At 39.3% G+C, this 25,597-nt stretch overlaps 1 protein-coding gene across 2 annotated transcripts in view; it reads right to left on the bottom strand.

The window, feature by feature from the left end:
- Window positions 1-25,597, bottom strand: part of EDRF1 (erythroid differentiation regulatory factor 1) — a 47,685-nt gene that overhangs the window by 17,389 nt on the left and 4,699 nt on the right. The window contains exons 3-16 of one of the 2 annotated variants that reach the window (XM_026650932.2): window positions 25,290-25,356; window positions 20,278-20,403; window positions 19,378-19,502; window positions 18,759-18,918; window positions 16,764-16,865; window positions 16,335-16,456; window positions 14,992-15,103; window positions 13,047-13,194; window positions 12,852-12,960; window positions 12,361-12,472; window positions 5,714-5,971; window positions 3,894-3,965; window positions 3,648-3,798; window positions 1,157-1,345 (exon numbers count right to left, since the gene is read on the bottom strand). In XM_026650932.2, the coding sequence (XP_026506717.1) occupies window positions 1,157-1,345; window positions 3,648-3,798; window positions 3,894-3,965; window positions 5,714-5,971; window positions 12,361-12,472; window positions 12,852-12,960; window positions 13,047-13,194; window positions 14,992-15,103; window positions 16,335-16,456; window positions 16,764-16,865; window positions 18,759-18,918; window positions 19,378-19,502; window positions 20,278-20,403; window positions 25,290-25,356 (1,853 nt within the window). The remainder of the gene's footprint in view (window positions 1-1,156; window positions 1,346-3,647; window positions 3,799-3,893; window positions 3,966-5,713; window positions 5,972-12,360; window positions 12,473-12,851; window positions 12,961-13,046; window positions 13,195-14,991; window positions 15,104-16,334; window positions 16,457-16,763; window positions 16,866-18,758; window positions 18,919-19,377; window positions 19,503-20,277; window positions 20,404-25,289; window positions 25,357-25,597) is intronic. The other variant, XM_026650933.2, reaches the window with a different exon arrangement.

Below are 25,597 nucleotides of genomic sequence, written 5' to 3'. Positions count from 1 at the left end.
AGCTTTCGTGGGTAAGAACCTCACTTCTTCAGATGCAAGAAGTGAGGTTCTTACCCACGAAAGCTTATGCTCCCAATACTTCTGTTAGTCTTAAAGGTGCCACAGGACCCTCTGTTGCATGTAAGACTGGTGACATTTTACACAACAGTTCTGACCCCTGTATGTAGTCCGAGTCAGATACTACTTTTTATCCCTGTTAACACTGCACAGCAATTACAGATAAGGAAGATGGACTGAATTCTATCCCTGCTCATACAGAACTGTTAACTAAGCTACAAATGCAAGATCTAAACCTTCCCTCTGTTATAACTGTGTAAAACCACTGAAGACAATAGGATTTGGCCTGCAGAATTTTTATTACTAATGATGATGTATGAACCAGGAAGAAGAGTTTGACTTTCAGATCTCAGACTGATTTTCTAGGGATGACATTTAGAAACTATTCCCCTCACATATTTTTACTAACAAATAGAGCTTGATCACAATTCATTGAAAGACAATGAATACGGCAAATCGCAATGCACTTTTTTTTTTTTTTTTTTTTTTTAAAAACAGAATAGAATTTCACTTTAAAGCCATTATATTTTCTGATTATTCAAACTCACAGTGTTATAACCAGGAAACAGAATCAGAATATTCTCCATCATTCTACTCAAAGCCTCAGTATTAGTTGGGGACGCACTCCACTCTATGGGTATCTACTTAAAGTTTCTGAGTGAATATAGCACTTCTGAAAATGAGGAATGTATAAGAATAGCTCATGCCAAGTATAATGAATAAAGGTGCTATTTTAGCTTTTCCACACATTCCAGGCACCAGACTTCAAGTCCCAGTCTATACACCGAGTTCTGCCATCTATACGCTGAGTCCTGCCCCTCTGCCTTCAAAGTGAAACTGCCACTTGTGCAAACTGTGATCATTTTGTAATGGGGACAAAGGGAATGAGACAGAAGAAATCCCTATGATCCAAACTAAAAGGCTTCCCTGTGTCCAACCCGCCCAAGCCAGTTCTTTACTATAATCTATTTGTTAAAAGCATGGGATTTATGTGCCAAATTCAGTCCTCAGATGCCACAGACTTTTTCAATGTGTGGCAGAAGTATTTGCCAGTTTGTGTATGTGCATTGTTTAAGAAGAAAATATTCCAATTACTTACCATGGCACTGTAAAGCTAATTTAATGTATCGTAATGCTCTTCCATATTTCTGAAGACTCATAGCAGCATCAGAAAGAACATAATAAGCCTTCGATGACTTCAGAATCAGCTGGAGTTTCATTTTATACTGCCAGGATCCAGGAATCATTCCTGATTGACTGGAATGTTTATCCTTTTGAAATGAGCCCACTATAAATACAAAAATAAAATAAGTAAATCTTAAATCTAATCCGTAAGAATATGATTTAGTCACAGAGGTCACGGCAGTCACAGATTCTGTGACTTGACTGGAACCACAGTGACTTCTTCAACTTCAGTTGTCAACTGCTGAAACTGGGGCTGGAGCCGGAACTGTGCACCCCGGCCCCACAGCTGGGGCTGGAGCCGGATCCACAAATGTGACTTTTTTGGTTTGTACTGAATCCTTACAACCCTAGTATTAGCTCAGAATCGACAAGAGCCAATAAGTGGAGGCTTCCCTGGTTCTGAGATCATCTCCAGCAATGAGGAAATTGTACTGTCCAATTTCTGCCTGGAAGAAGGAACTGTTGAAATCTTCCACACTGTTAGTGCCAAGGCATCCTTTGACTCTTCTGATGAGGCTGTTTCCTTGATGCTGGAGTAGCCCTGGTACCAGACAGAATGCGACACTGCTTGGAGCCAAAGGTCCTGGTCCTGGCACCAAAGGCTTCTGTTTCACCAGTTCAGGGGGCTTTGAAGCAGACAAAGATCTACAATGTTCAGGCCAGAGACTCATTTCTGTATAGGAAGGTAGACCCCAGGGTTTGGCTTATAGAACCACATTGTTAAGTCAGCCTGGAGAAGAGCACACCTCTCTTTTTTGGACAAGTATGATACATCATACAGGCAACCTAAACAGTTCAGACACACAGTGCAGTGGGTGTCAGCAAAGGTTCTTTTTAAAACATTAAATTTGAGGGAAAACTGCTGTTGATCCTGCCTTCCTCTCCCCCCCCCCCCCCCTTCTTCATGTATGGGAAAGATTTCAGGAGAAGCATGATACTACACATGTTTTGCGCAACAAACCATAGGTACAACAAAGGGAGAAACTTTGTTTCTCACCTATCTTTGAAATTTCTTGGTCTAGTTTAAATTCAATCTCTATTATCCAAACTCTAGCTGGTACCCTGAAAGACTTTAGTTCCTTTTGCTGCTTGAAAGGGGAGACTGAAATCAGAGGTACTGCTTAGGTGTTTATCCTAGCTCAGATTGTAATGCAGCTATTTGGTGGTGTGTTTAGTTCTTAAATTCTGGACCAATTATTGGGGGGAAAACCCAATATGTCATTTGCAGATCTACAAATCACTGACTTCCAAGTGACACCATCTATTGTAAATCAAAATTGGAGGAGAAATAGTAGACCTTTTCAATGATTATTCATTCAGAAAGACTTGGGAAATTTTAGTATACTTTTTTGGTTTCAGAGTTGACAAAGCCTGGCAATATTATTTTATATCTTGGAAGCAATAGTCACTACCTACCTTCATGGCAATAATCTTCTTAGTATTTCATCTACAACAATATAGCTATTTATAGCTAGATTTCAATGTTTAATATATATTCTAAAAAGTTAACTCTTAAGAAGAGTATAGAAAAAGAAGCTGCCCTCCACTGAATATACCTTGTCATTTTCAGCTTCCCCCCAAAAACAATATTTAGCAGCCAATTCAGCTTTCAACTAAACTACTGGATTAATGGAAGGAAACTAACTAAAAATTAAATTTTAATTACGCATTTAAGAACCCCTACATTTGTTTTTTGAATTATGGTTATAGGACAACTGTGTCTTATTGCTATTTTACATAGAGCCAGAACACTATAGCAAGGTGCTCCAATACTATGGTGAAGCAGTAAATGCAGGCTATTGCAGCTTTAGTGATTTAAACACACTCAAATAAGACATTTTCATTCAAACACTTCCTACTGTTCTTGCATAAAAGGCAGAATTATAACTGCAAGGCTAGCAAATAATATCCTGGTTAACATTTTATATGTTGGCAACATGCGCATGTGTAGCACAACAATGAGCATGATGTTGACACTAAAATTATTGCCAAAATCCACAGTCTTATAAAAATAATTTCTCTAAGTGACAAAACCTAACACTGCCAAAAAAAAAAAAAAAAAAAAAAAAATCTAAAGGGGGCATGACATCACAATCTATGAACAAAATGAAATCCTTATGGAAGCCAGTGGCAAGCCACATCTCAATAAAATGCAGTAGCCTTATGTACTTACTATAAAAGGATCTTTAATATGCTAAAAGAATCCCTACTGTCCTGTTTCTTTTCATATTTAAAAGGAAAGGCCTATATTCTCCACTTCTGTTTGTGTGCAATATACTGTTTTGCTTTTTCAATGCATGGCGTAATTGATGATTTACAAGTACATTGTTTAGACGATCAAAATAAAATAGCAGCAGTGTGCTGTGCCATTGAAAAGGTCCTATTTACAAAACAATTCAGCTTACTTTTGTCTAAAAACAAAGCCATCTGTTTTTCCAGACACTCAGGACCACCACTTGTGGATTCATCTTCGTATTTTAATGGGATTGGGGTGTTGGGGTCGGCTGCAGGAAGGTCACCGTCTTTTTTAATGCTGCTGTCAACGGATTTCAAGCCCTTTAAAAAGAAAAAGCCTTTCATTAAGTATTTACTGGGAAGGTGAACTAAATATAAACATAACAAAACCCACAGAACAGCATTAGGAAACTTACCTCTAGAACATAGCTGAGCACAAGTCTACACCGTTCCTCAGTGTCATGGCAAACAGGAAATGCACAACTAGGCTTAATTAAAAAAAAAAAAAAAATTTAAGGCGGCAGACCCACTTAAAGAAAAACAAGCAAACTAACTATGAAGCTTTAAAAGATAGACAGCAAAATCCAGTTTATTGGGATACGTTAGACTATAATGAAAGCCATTAATGGAGTATGCTAAACTTCATACTATATCTAGACCACAACATTTCTTTCCTTTACTTCAGCAACTGAAGATACAGTCTTCATTGTAGGGTTTAACTAGGTTATTTACCTGAACTGACCAAAATTCATAGTCAGCCTGTTTTAGTGACCCAAAAACCTAAAGTAAGGGCCATAGAAGGGTAGCAGCCTTTTTTCCAGAAAAGCAGCCATACAGTGACTGCAGTGCAGCCCCAGACCCTAGAAGGAGGTAAGGGAGGGAGCATGCGGGCAGGCATGTAAATTCTATTTCCTTCCACATAACCCATTACTCTAACTGTGCAAGGAGGGATGAATTCACCCTAACCACCTTTTCTGAATGACAGGAACAATCTCCATTGACCAACTTTTAGTATGGGAGAAAGATGAAATCCTGCCAGTATATCATCAATCCAATCCCTGCAAATAGAAGTGCAGTACCCTCCAGTAATGAATCTGAGTTTTAAGAAGAAAAATCAATGTAGGGCTTCCACCACCGACAGGGTGCTATATTTTCAGCAGAGGGGCCTTGAGGTACTAAAGCTTGCAGGATATCAACCAGCACAGGTGATAGACAGATTTTGCAGAAGATCAATTTTATTTGGCATAGGGACTTATAAGAAAAGTCAACCTTTTTGATATGATATACATGTTGCAGGATAACTAAGCATGAGGCAATCGAGCGCTTCACTGCCACAGATATGGCTTAATTAACTGTCAAGAGGCAAAGTGAAACATTGTTAACATTTGGGAGCTAAATGACAACTCAGTTTCACATTATTTGGTTGTTTTAAATATCGTACTAAAGAAAAGCTGCTTTGGTGAAGGCTGACAGATAGTAATTGCATTATATTTTTGCTCATCTACATATTATGGAACTAAGCATATACCAGACAAGTTTTTGGAAAATTTATGACTGAGGTGCATGCAGACAGCATTATGGTTTACACTAACGCTGCCTAATTAGAAGCATCTTTTCATACATGTAAGTGGGACAGGAGGTAAGATTTCTTCCCTCAGAATGGCTTCAACAAACCACACTTTCAAACAAAGATTCCTAAATTATGAGAGAGGACAAGGAGGGAGCTTAGAAGTAACTTCCCAGCAAATCCATGGAGTAACGCTCAGATTCTCTGCATGTCAAACTGTTAAGGTACATTCCAGAGATATGCTGGGAAATCACAAATTTTAGTATAGACCACCCTTAATTCTCCACAGCTGTTAACTACATTTCCATATTCAGATTATTCCTACAAGGATGAGTAATTTCTCTGTAGGTGTCTGTGCAGAAGTTAACAGGCAAGTAGAATACACACCCATGATAATAAAGCAAAAACAATATTAACGTGCATCTGCAGTAGGATAAAACTCAGAGCCACAATTCAGCCAAAAGATTTTATTTCCTTTCTGACCCATAGTCCAATTAATCTGAGGTACACAAATAACTGGTGGCATAAAAGGTCTTTAAACAGTTCCTTTTTTCATAAAAAGGAACTGCTCACAGTTAACTATATTTTGACTATACAAGCCGCACTACGTTCATTTCAAGCCTTTTTTTCCCCTTAAACTCAGCACAGCTTGTTAGTACTGTAACTTACTCGTATTTGGTGAATAGATTTATATTTTTCTGGTACCGATAACTCTCCAACAGATTTGATTACAGCTACTGCTTTATTGTCATCTGGCGGATCGGAGCTGGTGCTGTAGGAACCATTTTCATCGCTATCCGGCATTTCTTCTTCTTCTTCACTATAACTTTCATCAGAGTTCCCATTTAAAGGAAACTCTGCACCTTCTTTTTTAGGCTCATCTAACTGGAAGAGTTCTGAGAGCATGTAATTCGCTGAAGCAATAATCTTATTTAAAAAAAAAAAAAAAAAGTATTTTAGAGTATCCCAGTACTGCAAGTTACTAACAAGTTTTTAAGTAGGCCACTCAAATAGAAGTTTGCATCTTTCCACTCAGACAAAGAACAAGTTTAGAAAAGGGTCCAATAAATGCACGCACAAGACTGTACAGGTATCTGCAAAATCCTAACCAGTGCATGCAAATAGGCATTAATATGCTTAAAATGTCATCGCCAATTTAAAAAAAGACTGCCACTACAGTAAAAGAATAATGGTATTAATACACTAAAAAAAACCCACAGACATTTAAGTTTACAGCTGTTTAGTGAGCAAAACTAAACTACTCTTCCAGGATCACTCTCCCTTAACAACTTTTAGTCATTTTTAATAGTATTTGACTTCTACTAAGATACAGTCCACATGGACTGTACAGATATGGATGTTATACATTTTGCACTGTAGAAGTCCTGTAATGAATTATTTAATATTAGGTTTAAGAAGTGACTCTACAATTGAAAGGTAGTATGACAACAGTTGATCAGAGCAGTATCCGGGGGTGGGGGGAGTGATGACGACTTCTGGATTCTATTTCTGACTGCTTTAGACTAGCTGCACGATGATGTTCAACTCAATGTCTCAGTTTATTCATCTACAAAAACAGGCATAATATATTTGATAAGGTTAATTAATATTGTCAAGCTTTCAAATACTTGGATGAAAGGCACTATTGATATACAAGGTATTATATTCTGATTATCCAAAGGTATTATTCATAAGTGTGAAGATTACTAATGAAGAATACATTTAAATCTGCTTAATTTACAAGAACATCCTCCAACCTTAGCTCCATTATCAAGAAAAATCAAGCTCAAATACATCCATCGCTGCGAACAATAAAACTTTAAATCAGAATTTTAAAGATAAACACACCACTGGTGCACAAAGCAGAAACTGGCTCTGCAGATGTGCGTGACAAAACAACTTACAGGAAACTAAGACATTACAACCCTATAAAGGGGTCAAGATCCCAACCCTACTCTCAATGCAATGAACATATAACAGGTTGTGGTCAAAATTTGCGCCATTTTGGAGGTTTGCCTTTATAAAGTAACAAAAGCCCTGAGATAGGAATGTAGTAACAAACTTTAGCTTCAGCTCCCTCCTAAGTAGATTGTTCTTGGCAATCCTCTCCATATTACTTTGTATCCCTCTCGCCACATTTCTTGACACAGAGAGTAACTCAGTCATTTGAGATCCAACCTGACTACCAGCAAAACAGCACTACACTTCTACAGAGTTCCAAAGCTAGATTCTGGCTGCAGACCTTTACTTCTACCTCTCTACTCCAGACCCATCTCTTTCTGTTCAAACTAGTGTCTTATTCTCTTTCTCCAACAGCTCCTTGTGGATGTCTAACCATCAGCTTGAGCTCAATATAGCTAAATAGAGCTCTTAATTTTGCCCCTCCAAACCTTCCCTGCTACCTCCTCTCTCAACCACTGTGGATAACACCATCATTCTACCGATTATTCAGACCTGTAACCTGGGTGTTATCTTCAAGTCAGACCATTTTCTCGGTCCTCACATGCAGGCTATGTTCAGTACTGCCAGCCTGACGTGATCAAAAAAAAAATTTGCAAACCAGATCCCCCAAAATCATGAGATTGGCCCCAGAAACCATGAGTATATCATCATACCATGTATTTTGTTATGTCTTGACTTAACTTCCCTTTATTCTTCTGGCACACACACACAGCCAGAAGAATAAAGGGAAGTTAAGTCAAGACATACCAAAATACATGGTATGATGATATACTTTTAGGTGAAAAGTCAACCTTTAATGCACACAAAAATGCATGCCTCTTCTTGGCTGCTCAGATGGAGACTCCACTTACTATCTTAGGAGCGAGCAGTGGGTAACAGGGAAACTGCCATATATTTCCTATCTTGACACTCCCTTCTCCTCGGTCTGGATCGCAAGTAGAGAAGTCATCCCAGGCAGTGGGAGACAAGAAAGTGTTGCTGCTGGGTCCGGACTTTCCCCTGACTTCCCGCTCCACTCTCTCTCCAAGGACCATCCTCTCTGCTATAGGGCCATGCAAGGCAGAGCTCAGTGGCAAGACCCATCTGTGTCCTGTGCTCCAAGGCTCTCACACAGCTTTGCCCATGTGCCCAGCCCTGAAAAAAAATCACAGGATCAGAGGAGCTACTTGCATCATTGTGAGAGCTCCTCCTGCAGCTGCCAAAATCCCATGACTCATGATCTATTTACAAGAGCTGGCAACACAACTCTGCCTTCCCCTGGCTGCTCAGACAGGGCTGCCCACACCCACCACTATCCCTCGGCTGAGGGAGCTCCCATTCTATGCTCTCCGTCTCTCACCCCATCACAGTTCTCTGAACCCACACACTGCCTCCCGTTTGTCCCCACAGCCCGTGCTTCCCACTCCCTTATAATTCCAAGATCTGCCTCCTGGTCCCCCCAGCATCCGACTCCTACTCATTCTGTCCACCCATCTTGCAGTGTCTCAGCTGACCTCACAGTCCCTGTGTCCTGTCTAGCTCTCCTGAGCCATAGCACGTCAGCCATTTTGCCTGTCATTGCGGCTTCAGCCTTAGTGAGAACAGTGGCAGGTGTCAGCCAACTTTATTAAGGGCACTTCCCCATGTAGATAGACTGTAGGGAAACAGAGACCATCTTGCTGGCTACAGCCCCACTGACAGGAACAGAGATGGTGGCCACTTTGAATAAGAGAAAATTAATGAATTGGCAGCCTATCATCATGTTTTCATGGAACAGGTTAAAAAAAATCCCAAAATTGCTAGAGTTGCGATAAAAAAATCACAGGAGCTCACAATATTGCATTTCTAGGGGCATATCTACAGAAACATGTACTGCATGGCAAGCTGAGGTGTTAATCTACAGCACTCTAATAGGGACACACTAGGGAACCTTTAGTGCACAGGAGTAGTGTCCTCATGGTCAGGGCACAACACAGTGGAGTGCTATAGATTTAGAGCACAGTTTTACATGCAGGAAGTGTTCGTGTAGACATGCCCAACAATATGTCCTTTCTTAACCATCCATGCAGCTAAAACGCGTGTCCAGGCTCTCCTCATCTCATATCTTGATTACTGCAACACCCTTCATTGTGGGCCTGACAAGTGTAATTGTGCCCCGCTGATATCCATTCGGAACGAGGCTGCAAAGATAATTTTCTCAGCCTGTTGCTTTGACTATGTCATCCCTTTCTTTGGGTCCCTTCTATGGCACCTTCTTTATCATATCAAACAAACTACTTGTCTTCACTTTCAAGGCCCTTTATGATCTATCCCCACCCGACCTATCTCACATTCAGTATTGAAAGGTCAACTCTCACCTCCAGTTGGGCCCATTCCTCACTTGTTAATATTTCAAACTGGCAACTTCATTCTTTCTGTTATACTGCCCTCAGGCTTGGGAGATGCTCCCCATGAACTCATTATCCTCCTTCAAAACTCTCCTTTCCTGTGTGGCCTAGATTGCTAGTGTGCTGAGAACACAGTCTATTATATTTACTACTATCTCATTGTTCCCTTGTACTCCATCAGTCTGTCTCTATCCATCTGTTGTCTCTGGTCTTATATGTAGATTTTAAGCTCTTTGGGGCAGGGACTGGTTTCTTGTTCTGTGTTTTTTGCAGTGCCTAACAGGTTCATGACAGGGATTCTTTGTACAATACTACAAATAAATAATAGGAGACAAATGTAGCATTTTCTTATATAACCTTCTGTTTGTTTTTAAAAAAGGTTTTCTGATCATAGCCACACTTGAAGATTAGTTTAATAAAATCCCACATACAGTATATCCAGATTTTTTCAGTGATGTAAATAAGTCCACGACTATGGTGAGGAAAACCCCTGGATATATCAATGGACTTTTTGGCTAATCATCTGGCTTTATAAAAGTTTAATTCACATATTGGTATAAGTCAGCTGCAAACCACTGTGGTGAATGGTACTATAAAACCCTAGAGAGACAGACTACAAGTTATTTTTGAGGTAATGTATTTATGTACTGTTAGTTATCTCCATTTAAAAAAAAATTTTTTTTTAAAGCCAGTGAGTGGTTCATGCAAAAAGCTTATATTAGCCCCCATGGTTTATTATATTTTGGACTTTAGTTGTATTTTGTCTGTTCAGCAGTCTAAATACCTCATTTGGAGGAAGGCTGTAAAAAAAGTCATTAATAACACTGCTATGAAGTCTCTTGTGAAAAACAGTTTGAAAGTCTCACCTATTATATCTACTTTTTTTGCTCTCCTCCTACCTCCACCATATTTAATGGACATCTTTGAAAACTGAAGCCCTCTATGTATCTATGAAACAGGTACTTCAGGAAATAGTAGTAGCTGTTTTGGGGTCCCAATGCATGAATAAGAGCAACCAGTGTGATGAGAACCAGGAGGTGGAGGAGGTCACCACCTAGGTGCAAGGAGGAGCAACAATGAATTTGGAACTAGAAGTCACTCCCTTCCCCTATGCAAGATTAGGTAAGGAATGGAAGACCGTTCGGGATCCCTTCCCCTACCCCCCCAACACTATGTCGAATACCAAAATACAGATGTAATGAAGTAGATAGTGAAAGCTAACATCATGGCCTTTACCATGGTGATAGATATACCACTTTAAAAGTGATCCATCAGCTGTAATACTATATTTTAAGATTATTTTTATGTCACTTCACAACTCTGATCCATAGCATCCTACTGATAATTTTAACTCCCTATGTTCTAAGCTATACACTGAGTCCAGATGACAACCACCATTTGGTTGTTTCATGATCTGCCTTTCACATGTACAGAGTCAATTTTCAGTTGACAACAGTAACAGTCTGAATAAAATGTTTTAAATCTAGGCTAGGAAACTGCCAACATTAAGTGAAATTTTAGAGTAAATATATGAGCTTCAGTGTTAGCTATCTTTCTAGATAATTTTTCTTTGCAAAGTTTATGATGTTTCCTTAAAAAATATTGTATTGTGGTCTGCATGATAATACATTTTACTGTCCGCACAGCTGCTTCAGAGACATCACGGTCCATTCTGCAATTCTACATCTGAGCCCAAAAGCCTCTTTAGATTCTCACAATCTAATACATCATTACCTTAGGGAAAAGACTCTGACAGAGGATGCTGAACGAGACACACAGATCCCATTATCCTCTGCTGCCAGAAGGGAAGCAAGCTCAGGTTTGTCAGCAGGAATACTCAGGGCCAGATTTAAAGCAACAAGTCCAGACCTGAGCACTTCAAGTGCAACTTCCCTGCATGACCTCCTCAAACCCCATAGCCAGTTCTTTCTGGGTTAGGATTGACCCTCCCCAATATAACCAGATTCTGGTTTGGCTTAGAGCAGGGGTCCTCAACACGGTGCCCGCAGGTGCCATGGCGCCCGCCGGGGCGTCTAATTGCGCCCGCATACTGGCCGGCGGACGAGCATCCGCCGAAATGCTACCGATAAGCAGCGTCATCCAGAGGCGTCGCCGCCGAAGGATGATGATGCTTGTCGGCGGCATTTCGGCGGCCACGCCTATTGACGTTGCCGCTTGTCGGCAGCATTACGGCAGATGCTCGTCCGCCGCCACGGTCCTCCGTGGCTCATCGTCTGGCGCGTGCCAGACGAAAAAGGTTGGGGACCACTGGCTTAGAGTATGAATAGAAACAGCCTCTACCTCTGAAACCGCAGCTTTATAAAGCAGCATAAGCCTTCTATGTTCTAGCTTCAGACATTTCTACTGCCTTTCCTACTGCTGCTGAATATGTAAGATGCCAATCAATCAGCAACTTGAGAGGCACCACAGTTTAGTGTTTAGGAGTCAGGACATTTGGGTTCTATTCCTGGCTCTGCCATGCAAGTCTGTGTCTCCCTCCTACCTTCTGGCTGTCTTGTCTATTTAGATTAGATGCTCTTCAGGGCAGAGACTGGTTTCTTAATATGTGTTTGTACAGTGTTAAGCATGAAAGAGCCTTGATCTTGATTACAGAACTTTCCCCCAAAGAAAAGTTAATGTGAAGTTTTAATTTAATCATAAGGAGGGATTTTAGACCCACACTGGTAATTTGATCACAAATAAGAAAAATGAGGTTCTGCCTAAAAAAAAAAAAAAAGATCATGCAGGCACATTTCAATTGTCACTTTTCAGTCCAGAGAACTTTTATAACCAAGGCCCACTGCCACTGCATTAGAGGATGAGATGAGCCCATTAACACTTGCAATCACATTTTGTAATTAATATAGCATTTAGTTACCTTATTAGTGCTTTTAGTTGAAGGTAGAACATCAACATCTGTATTTTCATTATATACAAGCTACACATCTCTCTGCACTAAAAATAAATGCATTAAAATAGAATTCTTACTTGTGGATGTCTGGCTTTATCCAATAACTTAACACAATTAAGGAGCAATGTTCTAATGGTGCCATAGTGTTTCTTGTTCTGGTTTTTTTTCATCATCATATTGCAGGCAACTCTAAAAGAAAGTTGAACAAAATAGTAGACACAGAAATGTCACTGAAATGTCTATTATAATTTTTTTCTTTTTATTTTCTGCACATCTAAGCATTCTACAAATCCCATGTTTTTGAGCAGGCTTCTAGAGAAGGACTCAGGTGACCGAGAAATCTGAGGAATGGCAAGACTCTGATTCAGTTAATATCATGATTTGGCTGGCTGATTGTTGTACATATAAGGGGAATGTGGTGATGTTTTGGTTTTATGATTTTTGGATTGCATTTTTTAACTGATGGCCAGAGTACCTAAGTGCCCAAGACTGACACTTAATGTCTTAGATTTAAGTCTAAGTAAATAAAATATTGCAACAGAGTTTTGCTTCTGTAAGACACACTTACTTGTACAAGAGAATTGCCACTGGCATTGTGAAAGGGTTTTGGTATTTATCTTCGGTTTCTTCACAAAGAGTGGTGAGGTCATAGAGCTTTACTATATCGCTTCCACTTGCTGAAAGAGAAGATTTTTCCATTAGCCAACCTGACAATATATAGATCTCAAACATTACTTATTATCCCAACCAAGGAATTGCTTACCTTTAAATAGCCAGTAAGTATGTCCTTCTTTGGTGCAGTTAGATTTCAGAAAAGATAAGATATTTTGAGCAATATCCTTTATCACTTTGGTAGAAAAATTGGAGTTTTCCAAATTGGGAATATCTTCAGTCTTGATCATTTCATATTTCTGTATAGAATGTATTTTAAACACATTTTGAAAAATCCTCATAATATATACGAAGGTTGGCTATACAAACAGAGAAGCCTTTCATAATCTATTAAACTGAAAACAGGAGTTCCATTATTATGTTTGCTAACACTGAAAGCCCTCACATTATGAGCTATGAATTTAGTGCTGCATCCAATTGTGTTTGTGTAATTTTACTACTTATACCCTTTGTACTGTAAATTGCTTCGTGTAGGATTCTTTTAATAAAAGGACTTGTCAGGGCCAAACAAAGAGAAATTCTGTGGTCTGGCATTTAACACGTACAGTAATCTCAATAAAATGATGCAGAATGAATGTGGTTATGCTGAACAGATTAACTGTAAATGGTATAGTCTAGCCAATTAACAACTCTGTTGCCTCAATATATATTAGTAATTTAAATAAAGTCTGTACTGACTGGATGGCAGATCCATACTTTTACTACACACTAGTTTATAACCACATTTCTGTATTTTCTTTACAAATTTCAAGACTGCTGTATAATTTAAGATTTTTCAAATCTGCAAAATTAAGTTTACAGAGAGTTTGGAGTTGTACACTTCTTAAAATTTGGAGGTAGTTATAAGATACACCTATAAATATCAACAAATGATAGTTCAAAATGGAAATGCTGACACTTGGCCCTTTCATGTTTTCAGAGCACTTCACACAACAGGCTTCAACCTAGCTGGCTTCTAGGTGCTACCACAATATATATCCTAAATACAAAGATTATGTTAAAAGAACGTTGTTTAGATTACAAAGTCAAGCACTCAAAAGTAAAAAAAAAATCATCCAAGAGTTACAGTTGCCCAGGCATCCTTAATTCTACCTCCTTGTGCATCCAGCTGTACACTAAATGAGGCAGGAGTCCTGTGGAAACAAACTACATATGCAATCATGTAATTAAAGACACTATCATAATACACAACAACAAGAAGAGAGAATAAAGTTTCATCTGTAAATCTGGAATTTCCTAACTTTGAAGTGCTTGACTTTTCAACATAGATAACATTCTTTTAACGTCCGATTTCCTAGGTTTGTGTGTTAGTAAGGAAACAAAGCAAACTAAGGCCTGGTCTACACTGGGGGGGGGGGGTAAAAGGGGGGCAAAAGTCAACGTACTTACATCTACTTACCGCGGTGTCTTCACTACGGTGAGTTGACTACTGCCACTCCCCCATCGACTCTGCCTGCGCCTCTCGCCGAGCTGGAGTACAGGAGTCGACGGGAGAGCACTCGGGGATCGATTTATCGCATCTAGACTAGACGTGATAAATCGATCCCCGCTGGATCAATCGCTGCCCGCCAATCCGGCAGGTAGTGAAGACATACCCTAAATGTCCCCTTCATGCATCTTCAGCAGGGCTTGAATTCTGAATACCTTCAGCACTAAATCACATAGTCCTGTACTTCAAATGGTAGAAGTACGTACATTAGCTGGCAGCAGGAGGCGGCTGTTAACCTATTTTCGGGTGGTGGGGGAAGAAGGGCCTCTTTTTAATTGTTTATCAGTTCAGCCACATCTGAAGAGAATTTCATGGAACTAACAAGAGTGATATCTCTAGCCCCAGGACTTTGTTTGCAGTCAGCCTTTAAAATGTGGCAGGGACAAACAATGGAGGTATTACAGGTTCTCAAAAAAAGGTTGATAAGAGCTTTTCTAGTGCAATGTTGCTACCAGTTCCCACATACCAACTTCATTGTTATGAATGGATAAGTTGAATTAATCAAAGAATTGGTAAAGTGGACATAATGTAAGACATCAGGACTTACCTGAACAATGCCATTAACATGAAAACACATCACAAGCTCTGGGACGTTACATATTAAGTTGTCCAACCAATAGTCAATTCCTGTCAACACGTTTATTGGCTTGTTGTTATCCCTACAACAAAAATATTTCTGGTATTACTTGGAGCAAATAAAGATTTTTTTTAAGTCATCAGGGTACATCTAACAGAGGTTTTGTTTGTTTTTTTAAAATCACCAGTTACGATAAATGTCTGTTAAAAGCTTAGCTATGTGTGTCAGTACAAGGAGAACAGAGCAACCTTAAAATTGAGGTAAAAAAGCTTTCATTTGTGACAAAGGTTATATTTTAAAGTAGCACATGGGGGAGCTATACTAACCACTGCGTTGATACTAGCATCTGTTACTGCTAATGGAATGCATGCACATTACTGTCCTCACCACTTTAAAATTACAGCCCACATTATTACTGAGATGACCCATAATTTTTCCCCTAAAAAAAGTGTTTAGAAAACTAAAGGATTAATAGAATTAGCTGGAACCAAGCACATTTCAAACTTTCTTACACAGTTCTTCCAAGGCACCTCAGTTCTGGGCTGCATTTACAGTGTCCAGCTATGTGAATCCTGGGTGTCTTTTGAACAAAGATGGCCCAAACTGGTTTCAACTTTTTAAGCTTGCCTCCATCTTCCCCACCCTATAAAAGGTATACTTGTCTTTCCTCCCACCCTTGCTTTGGGAGACCAGGCTCCTTCACCTCTGTATGGGCAAAAAGAACCCACAGCAAGAACAAAAGAATCAGAGAACAGAGTAACCACAACATCAAGTAGATATTTTCAGCTATTTATGGACAGTAATCAGTAACTATATTTTGCATGGCATCCAACACTTAAGCATTTGAGCATCTCACAAATATTAATATATTTATCCTTACATCTGTGAAAAGTAGAGAAGCGATACTCCCATTCTATAAACTAGGGATTAGAGCAGAGATTAAGGACCCTGATTTTCAGAAGTGTTGAACACCTACAACTCCAGTAAAGGCAATGGGTTGCAGATAGTTGGCACCTCCAAAAGTCAGGCCCTAAGTGTTTTGCCGAAAGTTACACAAGAAGTCTGAGGAAGAGCCAGAAAGAGAACCAAGACATCGTGAGTCCCAATTCAGTGCCTTAAACACAGAAACACCCTTCTAATACCTTATGAAATCATTACCATTTCAATACTAGAGTATAAAATTAATCTTTAAATTCAGATTAAGAAATACATTATCCTACAAAATTATATATACACACACACAACTGAATATGAAACTGAAGCAACAAATGAGCCATGTTTGGGATGCACATCATATTAGTTTAAGAATTCACCTGAGACGCAAGCTCACAGCAGGGTATCTTCCACCTCCAAATATAGGCATATTTGATCCTACTAACATGTGAATATCTTCAAAGGTCCACAAGATGTTCCGAACAAAGTCATTTTTAAGTCCCTTTGTTTAAAAAAAAGAAAGTGCCTATAAATAATCCACTCTGTTAATTTTTTCTCCATCACAATCCGCAGAATTACTATGAGAAAGCAAAATGCAGAAAAGGCAAATAAAGGACAGCACATAAAGACTATGCTATGTGTTCACAGTAACTTAAAAGACCAAGATTACAGATGACACAAGAGCTATTTCTACAAAAGGATTTAATTTCTCTCCCCTCACCACCAACCCGAATCCAATTTAGACCAAATTTAAAACAATTTGTTAAACTGGGGATTGTGTTTCCGCTCAGATTCCACATAAAGCATACCTGACTGTTTTCCCCGTCATTGAACAAAGTACTCAGGTTTTGTTCTTTGGGGGCTGAGGCCACATGCCCCACTACATATGAGGGTTCAAGAGGCACACTTCCCTGTGAAAAGCACAAGGACATAAGGAGTGATTCTGTTGCTGAGGTCAAGTAGGCCATTTTCAAAAAAGTGTATATATATCCTGAACATTAGAAGCATAAAAAGTGAAAACCTTAATTCCAACTTTATTTTAATGTGTACAACTTTCTTCAGCCAGTGGCTTACTTCAGTTTCTTACTGTAGCTACTGCATTGGAATTCTAGTATAATTTGTTCAAAGTAAATCTTAATTGTGACACCTTTACCAATGCAATCTAGATTCTATGTGGTGATCTAGAGCAGAGAATCTTCATAATTCTTTATCAACCATCTGTGTCATCTAGTGACCCTATTAGTAGTAGTGTCTTCACAAAGGTGGGTGATCATTACCATCTGAATGTAAATAGAATGCTGGAGTTTTTTAAAGGTATTAAACTTACATTAGTCATGAGGCTACTCTACACGCACAACAATACTACTTTTCATAATGTATTTAAACATCCATTGCATAGACTGAACTCTTAAAATGTTGTACAAAGTCCCTTTAACTTCAGAGAACCTTAATATTCAACTCTACTGTCTGATAAGATAAAGAAAGAAAAACCTGGCTCCTATGTTGCACACATGTTTTCAGCCACAAGTCAGTCTCATTTTGGCCCCTTTGTGAGCATTTATACTGAGGTCTGGAGCAATAATAACCAATCAAAATGCACATGCAATTGCTTGTATTATATTGTAGGAGTTCAGTAGAACCGCTTCTACTCGGGGGAGCCAATACCATATGATCTCTGCTTACTTTGATATATAATCACAAAATAGATATTTGCATATGCTGCTTGAATGGCTTAGAGATTAACATCATCTTTCTGGATGCCTAACTTTCTCTTGTTTTCATTAGTGTAAAGTCTACTACACTTAATAAATTCGTGGCCACAATGCAGAAAATTCCAGATAAGTTCGATAAATACATTCTGAATGACTGATTTAAAAAACTCCCTGTCTACATACACTCTTTTGGTGAGCATCAAGATTGTCTGTTCTTTAACATAAATACAGTTTGACCAAGATTTTGCTTCAGTAAGTCTGGATGTTTTCTTCAACATCAATAAATATTGGAATAATATTAACATGCACTGTGAGAAGACAAAGAATTCTGAAATTCTTCCGGATTCATCCACTTCAGCCCATGTCAGTGCTACAAAAGATGATCACCACACCTTAGCACATCCTCACAGTACCAGAAAAAAGGCTAAAATAGAAGTTCATTGGAAACAACACAGGAAACAGAACAAGGAAAGAGCCATCTTTTTTCAGTACGACTGTTGAAGAAACAACAAATTGTCAAAACACAGTTCCTTTAAGATTGTCATTGACTAAAACCAACAAAGAGCAAAAATGTGCAAATATGATTTTTCACACTAACTCAGTATTGCAACACAATGTATGAAAAATCACTTTTCTCAGACCCTCCCATACTTTTGTTTTCTAGGAGCAGGCAGGCCATTCAAGTTAAAAATACAGACATATAAATATATTCCAATTTTTTATGATCAAGTATACTAAAATGGAGCCACAAATGGAGGGCAACTGCTCATTCTGGAATGAAACCCAACATTAGAATTATATATAGAAAACACATTAATCCTATTTAAGGAAAATCAACTATAGGCAAAATTAGTTTTTGATGTCTATCTGTATACAGCTCATAAAGCATTAGGTATCATATATTACTGCTCAAAGAAAGTCAAAAATGGTGCTTTTAGAGTCTAGCTGAGCAAGGCTTCTTCTACACGTTAGATTCTGCTTCTTTGGATAAAAGAAGGAATCTTTACTACTACATTTTTATAGCTTATATTAGGCACCAAATACCTCCCTCCTATAAAAATTAAGGTTTGTTAAGATTTAATCCATACTAACCTGATTAGAAGAACCTGGATCTTCAGATACTGAAGAAGGCATTTCAAAAGGGGCTGGCCAGGAAGCCCTTCCTGCTTCATCACTCTCGCCAGGAGCTGGATCTTCATGATGCTGTTCTGCAGTGGAAGGAACTGGCTGAGCAGCTCCATCACCATTAATGCTGACAAAAAGACAAATTCAAAGAGATTAAATATCATAACAAAATCTCAAATTCAATGTCTAATCAATATTTACTGCATTTGATTTTCACAAAAAAAGAGAGACAAATGCTGATTTAGTTATAAAACTACTCAGCAATACCCATCTTGTAAATTCATCAGTTAGAGCAGAAAGATGGGTATTCAGGATCATGTTAAAAATCCTTGAAAATTATGTGTTTTTCCAGAGAGCAGTACTGCAATGTGTTTTCAGCTAATCATGCTTAGATACTAAAATATTTTAAATAAAGAACTTACTTGCATCAGTGTTATATTCTTAAAACTACATCCTCTCTGGATTTTGTTTTAGGATAAAGAGACAATTTCATATCTAACTTTTATTTCAATATAATGAACAAGAGAAAAGTAAATTGGGGTAGAACTCACAAGTTATGCAAATAAAATTAATATAATCAAACTACCTGTAATATAAAAACTTGGAAAGTATAGCCTTCTGGTACCAGTGTTCTTTACTCTTCTTCTTTCTTTGCCACTTCTGATCTATTAGTCTTTGATAGAACTCTTTTAGCCACGTCCAGTCCCCTGTCTAAGCAGCATAAATAAACATGAAATTAATGTGAAATAACACAAACAAAAGAATCTAAGTTAAGCATTTAGCAGATACAGTATACCCATCCAACATGAAATGGCGCAAAAGAAAAGAAAATCTGTTAAAAGATAAGTTTTCACAAAAGTGCCTTGACAGCTGAACTCTGCTGTCAGAACTCAGTTATACTTAACATATTTCAGTGAAATCTACTCTTCAAAAAACAGATTATGGTTTCATGCAGTGTTAAAAGACTGAGTAATAGATTTGTAAAACTGTCCAGCAATATCAAAGACATTAAATGAAAAGGTGAGAAGGGGTATTTTAAGCACACAATGCCCTCAGTTAAAAAGATGTCTGATCTGCTAGTGCAACTTGTAGTTCTATAGCAACCAGAGAGAATCCACAATAACCAAGTGTTTTGTAAACACCTTTTTGTCTTTGTACACCTCTACCCCGATATAACACGACCCAATATAACACGAATTCGGATATAACGCGGTAAAGCAGCGCTCTGGGGGGGGGAGGGGGGCTGCGCACTCCGGTGGATCAAAGCAAGTTCGATAAAACATGGTTTCACCTATAATGCGGTAAGATTTTTTGGCTCCCGAGGACAGCGTTATATCGGGGTAGAGGTTTATATAATTCTCAGCAATTTTGCTACATTTGCTATACCTTTGTGCTGACAACACTGCACTTGAAATTTATATATAATATAATATAATATAATATATTTGCCAGGTGGCCAAGGACATTAACAAAATAAATGGTTAACCTGAGATGATCTCATGAAGAGCTCCTGAATATCTAGCTCATCCAGTAAAAGGGTTCGTCCAATACGGTGTACTGCCATGCTCACATGTGACTTGCTGTATGGTATCTTCAGAAGTTTTTTAATGTTCTTGCAAAAAAGACAAAACAGAAAAGTTATATTCCCCACAATTATACTGAATTATAAGAGAAGATTTAGTAATTAGTGTGTTCAGAAAAAAAACTATCATGAGTGGGGGGGAAAAATAGTAAATATTTTTAAGAAGGACAAGTCACTTTTTTTTTTTTTTTTTAAATACCTTCATTCAGTCATCTAACACTCCTGAACCAAGTATGCCTCAACTAGGTTTTCAGAAAGCCTTGTTTGTTATCTGACAATAACAAAAGGCACCATTTCTGAAGGCAAAAAGACCATCTTGTGTATCTGCCTCCATTTTCCATCTTCTGTGTTTCTCCCTCTGGCTTTCCTCCCCTTCCTCTTGCCCCTCTGGCCAAACCTTGACGCTTTTAATTTTAGCTGTAGTTCTAATAGTCCGCTCTGAGGGAGTACACCAGGCTGCCCCAATGGGTTATCAATAAGGCTACATTTTAGTCACAGGTATTTTTAATAAAAGTCATGGACAGGGCACGGGCAGTAAACAAAAATTCACAGCCCGTGACCTGTCCATGACATGTACTATACACCCCTGACTAAATCTTGGGGAGGAGGGGGGACGGCCCAGGAGTGCCGTGGGTGCTTGGGGGGCCCCAGGCAGAGGCATGGCCAGGCAGCTCTGCACACTGCCTCCACCCCGAGTGCTCACTCTGCAGCTCCCATTGGCCAGAAACCACGGCCAATGGGACCTGCGGGGGCAGTGCCTGGAGGCAGGAGGCAGCATGCAGAGCCACTGGCCACATCTCCGCCTAGGAGCTGAGGGATGTCGCTGCTTCTGGGGAGCCCCCCCCGACGTAAGCACCACCCAAAGCCCTCACCCCCTCCCGCACCCCAACCTCCTCCCACACCCAAACTCCTACTGCTGATGCCGGGGGCCCGAGACTGCCTCAGCACCGGCCGGTGCAGCTGGCCCAGGGGCTGCTTGAGTTGCTCAGGCGGCCCCTGGGCCAGCAACTAAGACTGCAGCAGCCAGTGTGATCAAGCACAAAAGATCAGGATTACTTGTCTATGAAGTTTAATCACTGCCAGAAAATCTCTCTTCAAACTAGTACAGTTGAAGAGAATCATTAAGCAACTGGATTCTAATTTACACTGCAAGTGGAAGTTGTCATTGCTTGCCAGTGAAGTTGTAATAGCAAATGTATGTGCTCATCATTAGTTTGAGCAGAGCCCATTCCTATAGAAGTAGTATATCTGGAAAAAACGCTTTTGATATCAGCACTCAAGATATTACTACTCAGTATGCTACTAATTCAACTGCAGTGATTCTACTTATTATGTGTATTGCCACAGGGACCAGGACACCGTCACGTAGGCGCTGTACAAACAGAACCAAGAAGCTTACAATCTAAGCATAGGACAAGAGACAACCGATGGATACATACCAATAGACAGAGGCGTAAAAAGGAAGAAATAAGACAAAATTGGTAGCATGATGAGCAGTGCTCTAAACAATCTAGCCATCATCAAGTGTTTAGTTGAATTCACAGAAAAGGAAAGTTTTAAGTAGGGTTTTGAAGGATGATGATGTATTAGCTACTTGTAAACATCTGCAAGACTCCCATGCACCTCCTCCATGGTTGGGAGAAAGATGCTTGTTTGAAACTTTAGCAAATGGGAGATGATGGCATCATGGGGCGATCAGAGGCTGGAGTCAACATCTCAGGAGTGAATGAGAGATAAACAGAGGGGATAGGCCATGAAGGACCTTGAAAGCGAAGACAAGCAACTTATGTCTGATTTGATAGAGAAGCAGGAGCCAGTGAAGGGATGACATGGTCAAAGCATGGTGGATAGGAAAATTATCTTTGCAGCAGCATTCTGAATGGATGAGAGCAAGACCAGAGAGAAGGATGATGAATTAATTGAAATGATGAGAACCTAGACCAGAATTTAATTGTAGATTGTGGATAGGAGAGTCTGTACATTGCAGATTTTTTCAGTATGACATCTCTAAGATTTAGATATAGCCTGGATGTGAGGACCTAGAGGAAGGCCCAAGTAGAAGCAGACACCCAGTTCAAGAGCCTAAATGACAGGCAGAATGGAGCTGATGTCCACAGTGATTGAAAAATGAGAGTTGGAAGGGGGAGATTAAGAACTCTGTTTTAGCTACTTTGAACTTGAGCCCACAGCTAGACATCCATGAGGAGATGTCAGAGAGAGACACCGAGATTTTAGATTGGACAGAAGGAGACAGGTCTGGAGTACAGAGGTAGATCTTAGAATTGTCAGCACAGAGATGACAGTTGAATTTGTTTGCAGGTGAGATTACCCAGAGATAAGGTGTAGAAAGAGAAGAGAAGGGGACCAAGGATGGATCCCTGTGGAACCCTCACAGAAAGTTGTTGGAAGGAGAGGAGGATCCTCCAGAGAATATGCTGAAGGAGTAACGAGAGAAGTAGGAACAGAACCATGAGAGGACAGAATCACAAAAGACAAGATTTCAAGAAGAGGAGCATGGTTGACAATGCTGAAAGTGGCTGACAGGTCAAGGAGGCTGAGGATGATGTACTGCTTCTGAGCTTTGGCTAAGAAAAAGGTCATCAGTGACTTTAGAGACACAAGGTGGTCCAATAAAAGGTATTACCTCACCCCCCCCCCCCCCCGTCTCTCTAATATCCTGGGACCAACACAGCTACAATTACAACACGCACAACAATTAATGACTTTGGCAAGGACAGTTTCAGTGAGTGGTCACCCAATGAAATTAATAGGCAACAGATTTCAGACAAACAAAATGAAGTAATTCTTCACACAATGCACAGGTAACCGGTGGAACTCATTGCCAGCAGTTGTTGTGAAGGCCAAAATTATAACTGGATTCAAAAATGAATTAGATAAGTTCATGAAAGATAGTCACTGATGAATCTATTAGCCAACATTATCAGGGATGCAACCCCATGCTCTGGGTGTCCCTAAACCTCTGACTGCCAGAAGCTGGGAGTGGATGACAGGGGACGGATCACTTGACATTGCTCTATTCTATTCATTCCCTTTGAAACATCTGGCATTGGCCACTGCTGGAAGACAGGATACTGGGCTAGATGGACCATTGTTCTGACCCAGTATGGCCATTCTTATGTTGTGTTGAGTGCAAGAGGGGGAAACCAGATTGGAGAGGATCTTGGCTGGAATTGGAAAAGAGGAACTCCAGACAGCAATTGTAAACAATGCATTCAATGAGCTTAGATATGAAAGGGAGAGGGGGTGGTAGTTGGAGATGCAAATAGGGCGGAAGGGGGGGGGTTGGGTTTTTTCTGTTTGTTTTGTTTAAGATGGAAGAGACTAAAGCATGCTTGTATTGTGAGGGGAAAGAGCCAGAGAAGAATGCGAGGTTCAGGCAAAGAGTAAGGGAGGAGATGAGAGTAGGCAGGAGGGAGATCAGCAGATGGAATGTGGCCACTGAGGTGTTAAAGGAGCTGTGCAGATAAGAATCTTCTGTGTCTGTGATAGGGAAGAAGAAGGAGAGAGTTGTTGAAAATGAATGGAAGGCAAGCTGAGCAGGGGAAAGATCATTTATTTTGTTAATTTTCTTTTGGAATAAATTTACAAAATCCTGTGTGGAGAGAAGTAGAGACAAGATGGCGAAAAGGTGGCTGAGACTGCAGACGTGGGATTCTCTCCCAAATTCACTCTCCAGATTTCCTAGTAGGAATCTTACCCAAAAAAAAAAAAAAAAAAAAATTCTTCCTAAACAGCACTTGCAAAGGACTTGTTGGCTTCCCAATTTGTTAATACTTCCCAAAGTATTGCAAATGGATTAAAAAAATATTAAATTTGAATTCTACACTACGAATATTATAGTGCTATTTCAACTAGCATATACTAACTCAGAGCTCACAGAAGTCCCTTTTAGTTGATGTTAACTGAAAAGAAAACCTCCAAAGCTTTTAAAATGAGAGAGGGATTTTTAAGTGAAAAAAGTTTGCATGAATACTATAACAGCAAGTTGACTGAGTTATTGTTACTCAGGATCACGAAAATGAAAGCAGAGGAAAGAGAAGTTGAAAACATAAGTTAGATGTTGAATATGCTACAGAAAACCAAATTCTCATAATGAAAACATTAAAGAGAAAATGTGGATTCATGTTTAAATGTTACTGCATAATACCACCACAGAAAATACACAGTTATATAATATTAATTATGCAAAGAAATGTTTTAAATGCTTGAATTTAATACAAGAGATTTTCAAAGCAAAAACAAAACCCAACCCCCACCCAAGAAGTTATCCCAAAATATTGTATTTCTGCAAGCCCTACAAAGATCTTTATTTGGAGATAATGGTCATCTTGTGCTAATACTTTTGAGAGTACAACAGATAATATAGCTGTCATATAAGCAAAAGATAAATGTCTGAGTATTTATCAGAATATTTAATCAAGGTAAAACTGGAGGCTCTATTTTTAAAGCAGGAAAGGTTGGTCCCAGAACAATATTATTCCACTGATAAGTGTTTTGGATATACAAAAATGCCTCACTTAGATGCAAATATTTTGTTGGAGGGCCCTTGGCACAGTGGATAAGCGGTTGTCCCCATACCATTACTGACCTACTGAGTTCCAAATAAGTGTATTAGGGAACAGATCTCTTGTAGGAGCTTTCAGACAGCAAGTCAGGGAACAGCTTGGCAATGGGTCATGTCTACACTGCAAATAAAAATCTGAAGCTATTTGTACTTTATTCAATTGTCACAACTTTCTTTAAACTATAAGCAAATAGCCAAAGTGAAATGAGGTTTTCTTAAATAATTTAACTAAATAGAAGATTACTAAATAAAACAAAGTCACTGTAGCATAAGCCATAATCAAGATACAATTACAAAACTGAAGAATTATTGAACTATAAACTGCACATACCTCAGAATCGGACACAACATCCACATCATTTCCAACTGAGTCAATGAAGTCATATGCCATGCCAAAGCTATTTAAAAAAAATTAGAAGTTTAAACCATTGCATTTTGACATTTAAAACATAACTGCTTGTGAAGATCTGGGAAAAGGGGGCAGCCAGTAAAAAAATCATTTCCTTCGGAGAAGCAGCTGCGGCGGGGACTCACCCTGCCCGGGGTCCAGGCGGCAGCAGCTGCTGCTCCCCCCCACCCCCGGCAACCAGCTGATTGGGAGCAGGGAGAGAGAACAAGAAGCAATGGGCTTAAACTGCA

This window comes from Terrapene carolina, unplaced genomic scaffold, assembly GCF_002925995.2.
Source record: "Terrapene carolina triunguis isolate 2854851 unplaced genomic scaffold, T_m_triunguis-2.0 Scaffold95, whole genome shotgun sequence".
In the NCBI taxonomy this organism is placed as follows: domain Eukaryota; kingdom Metazoa; phylum Chordata; order Testudines; family Emydidae; genus Terrapene; species Terrapene triunguis.
Note: the sequence above shows the minus strand (reverse complement) of the source record. Positions and strands in the feature narration are given on the sequence as shown.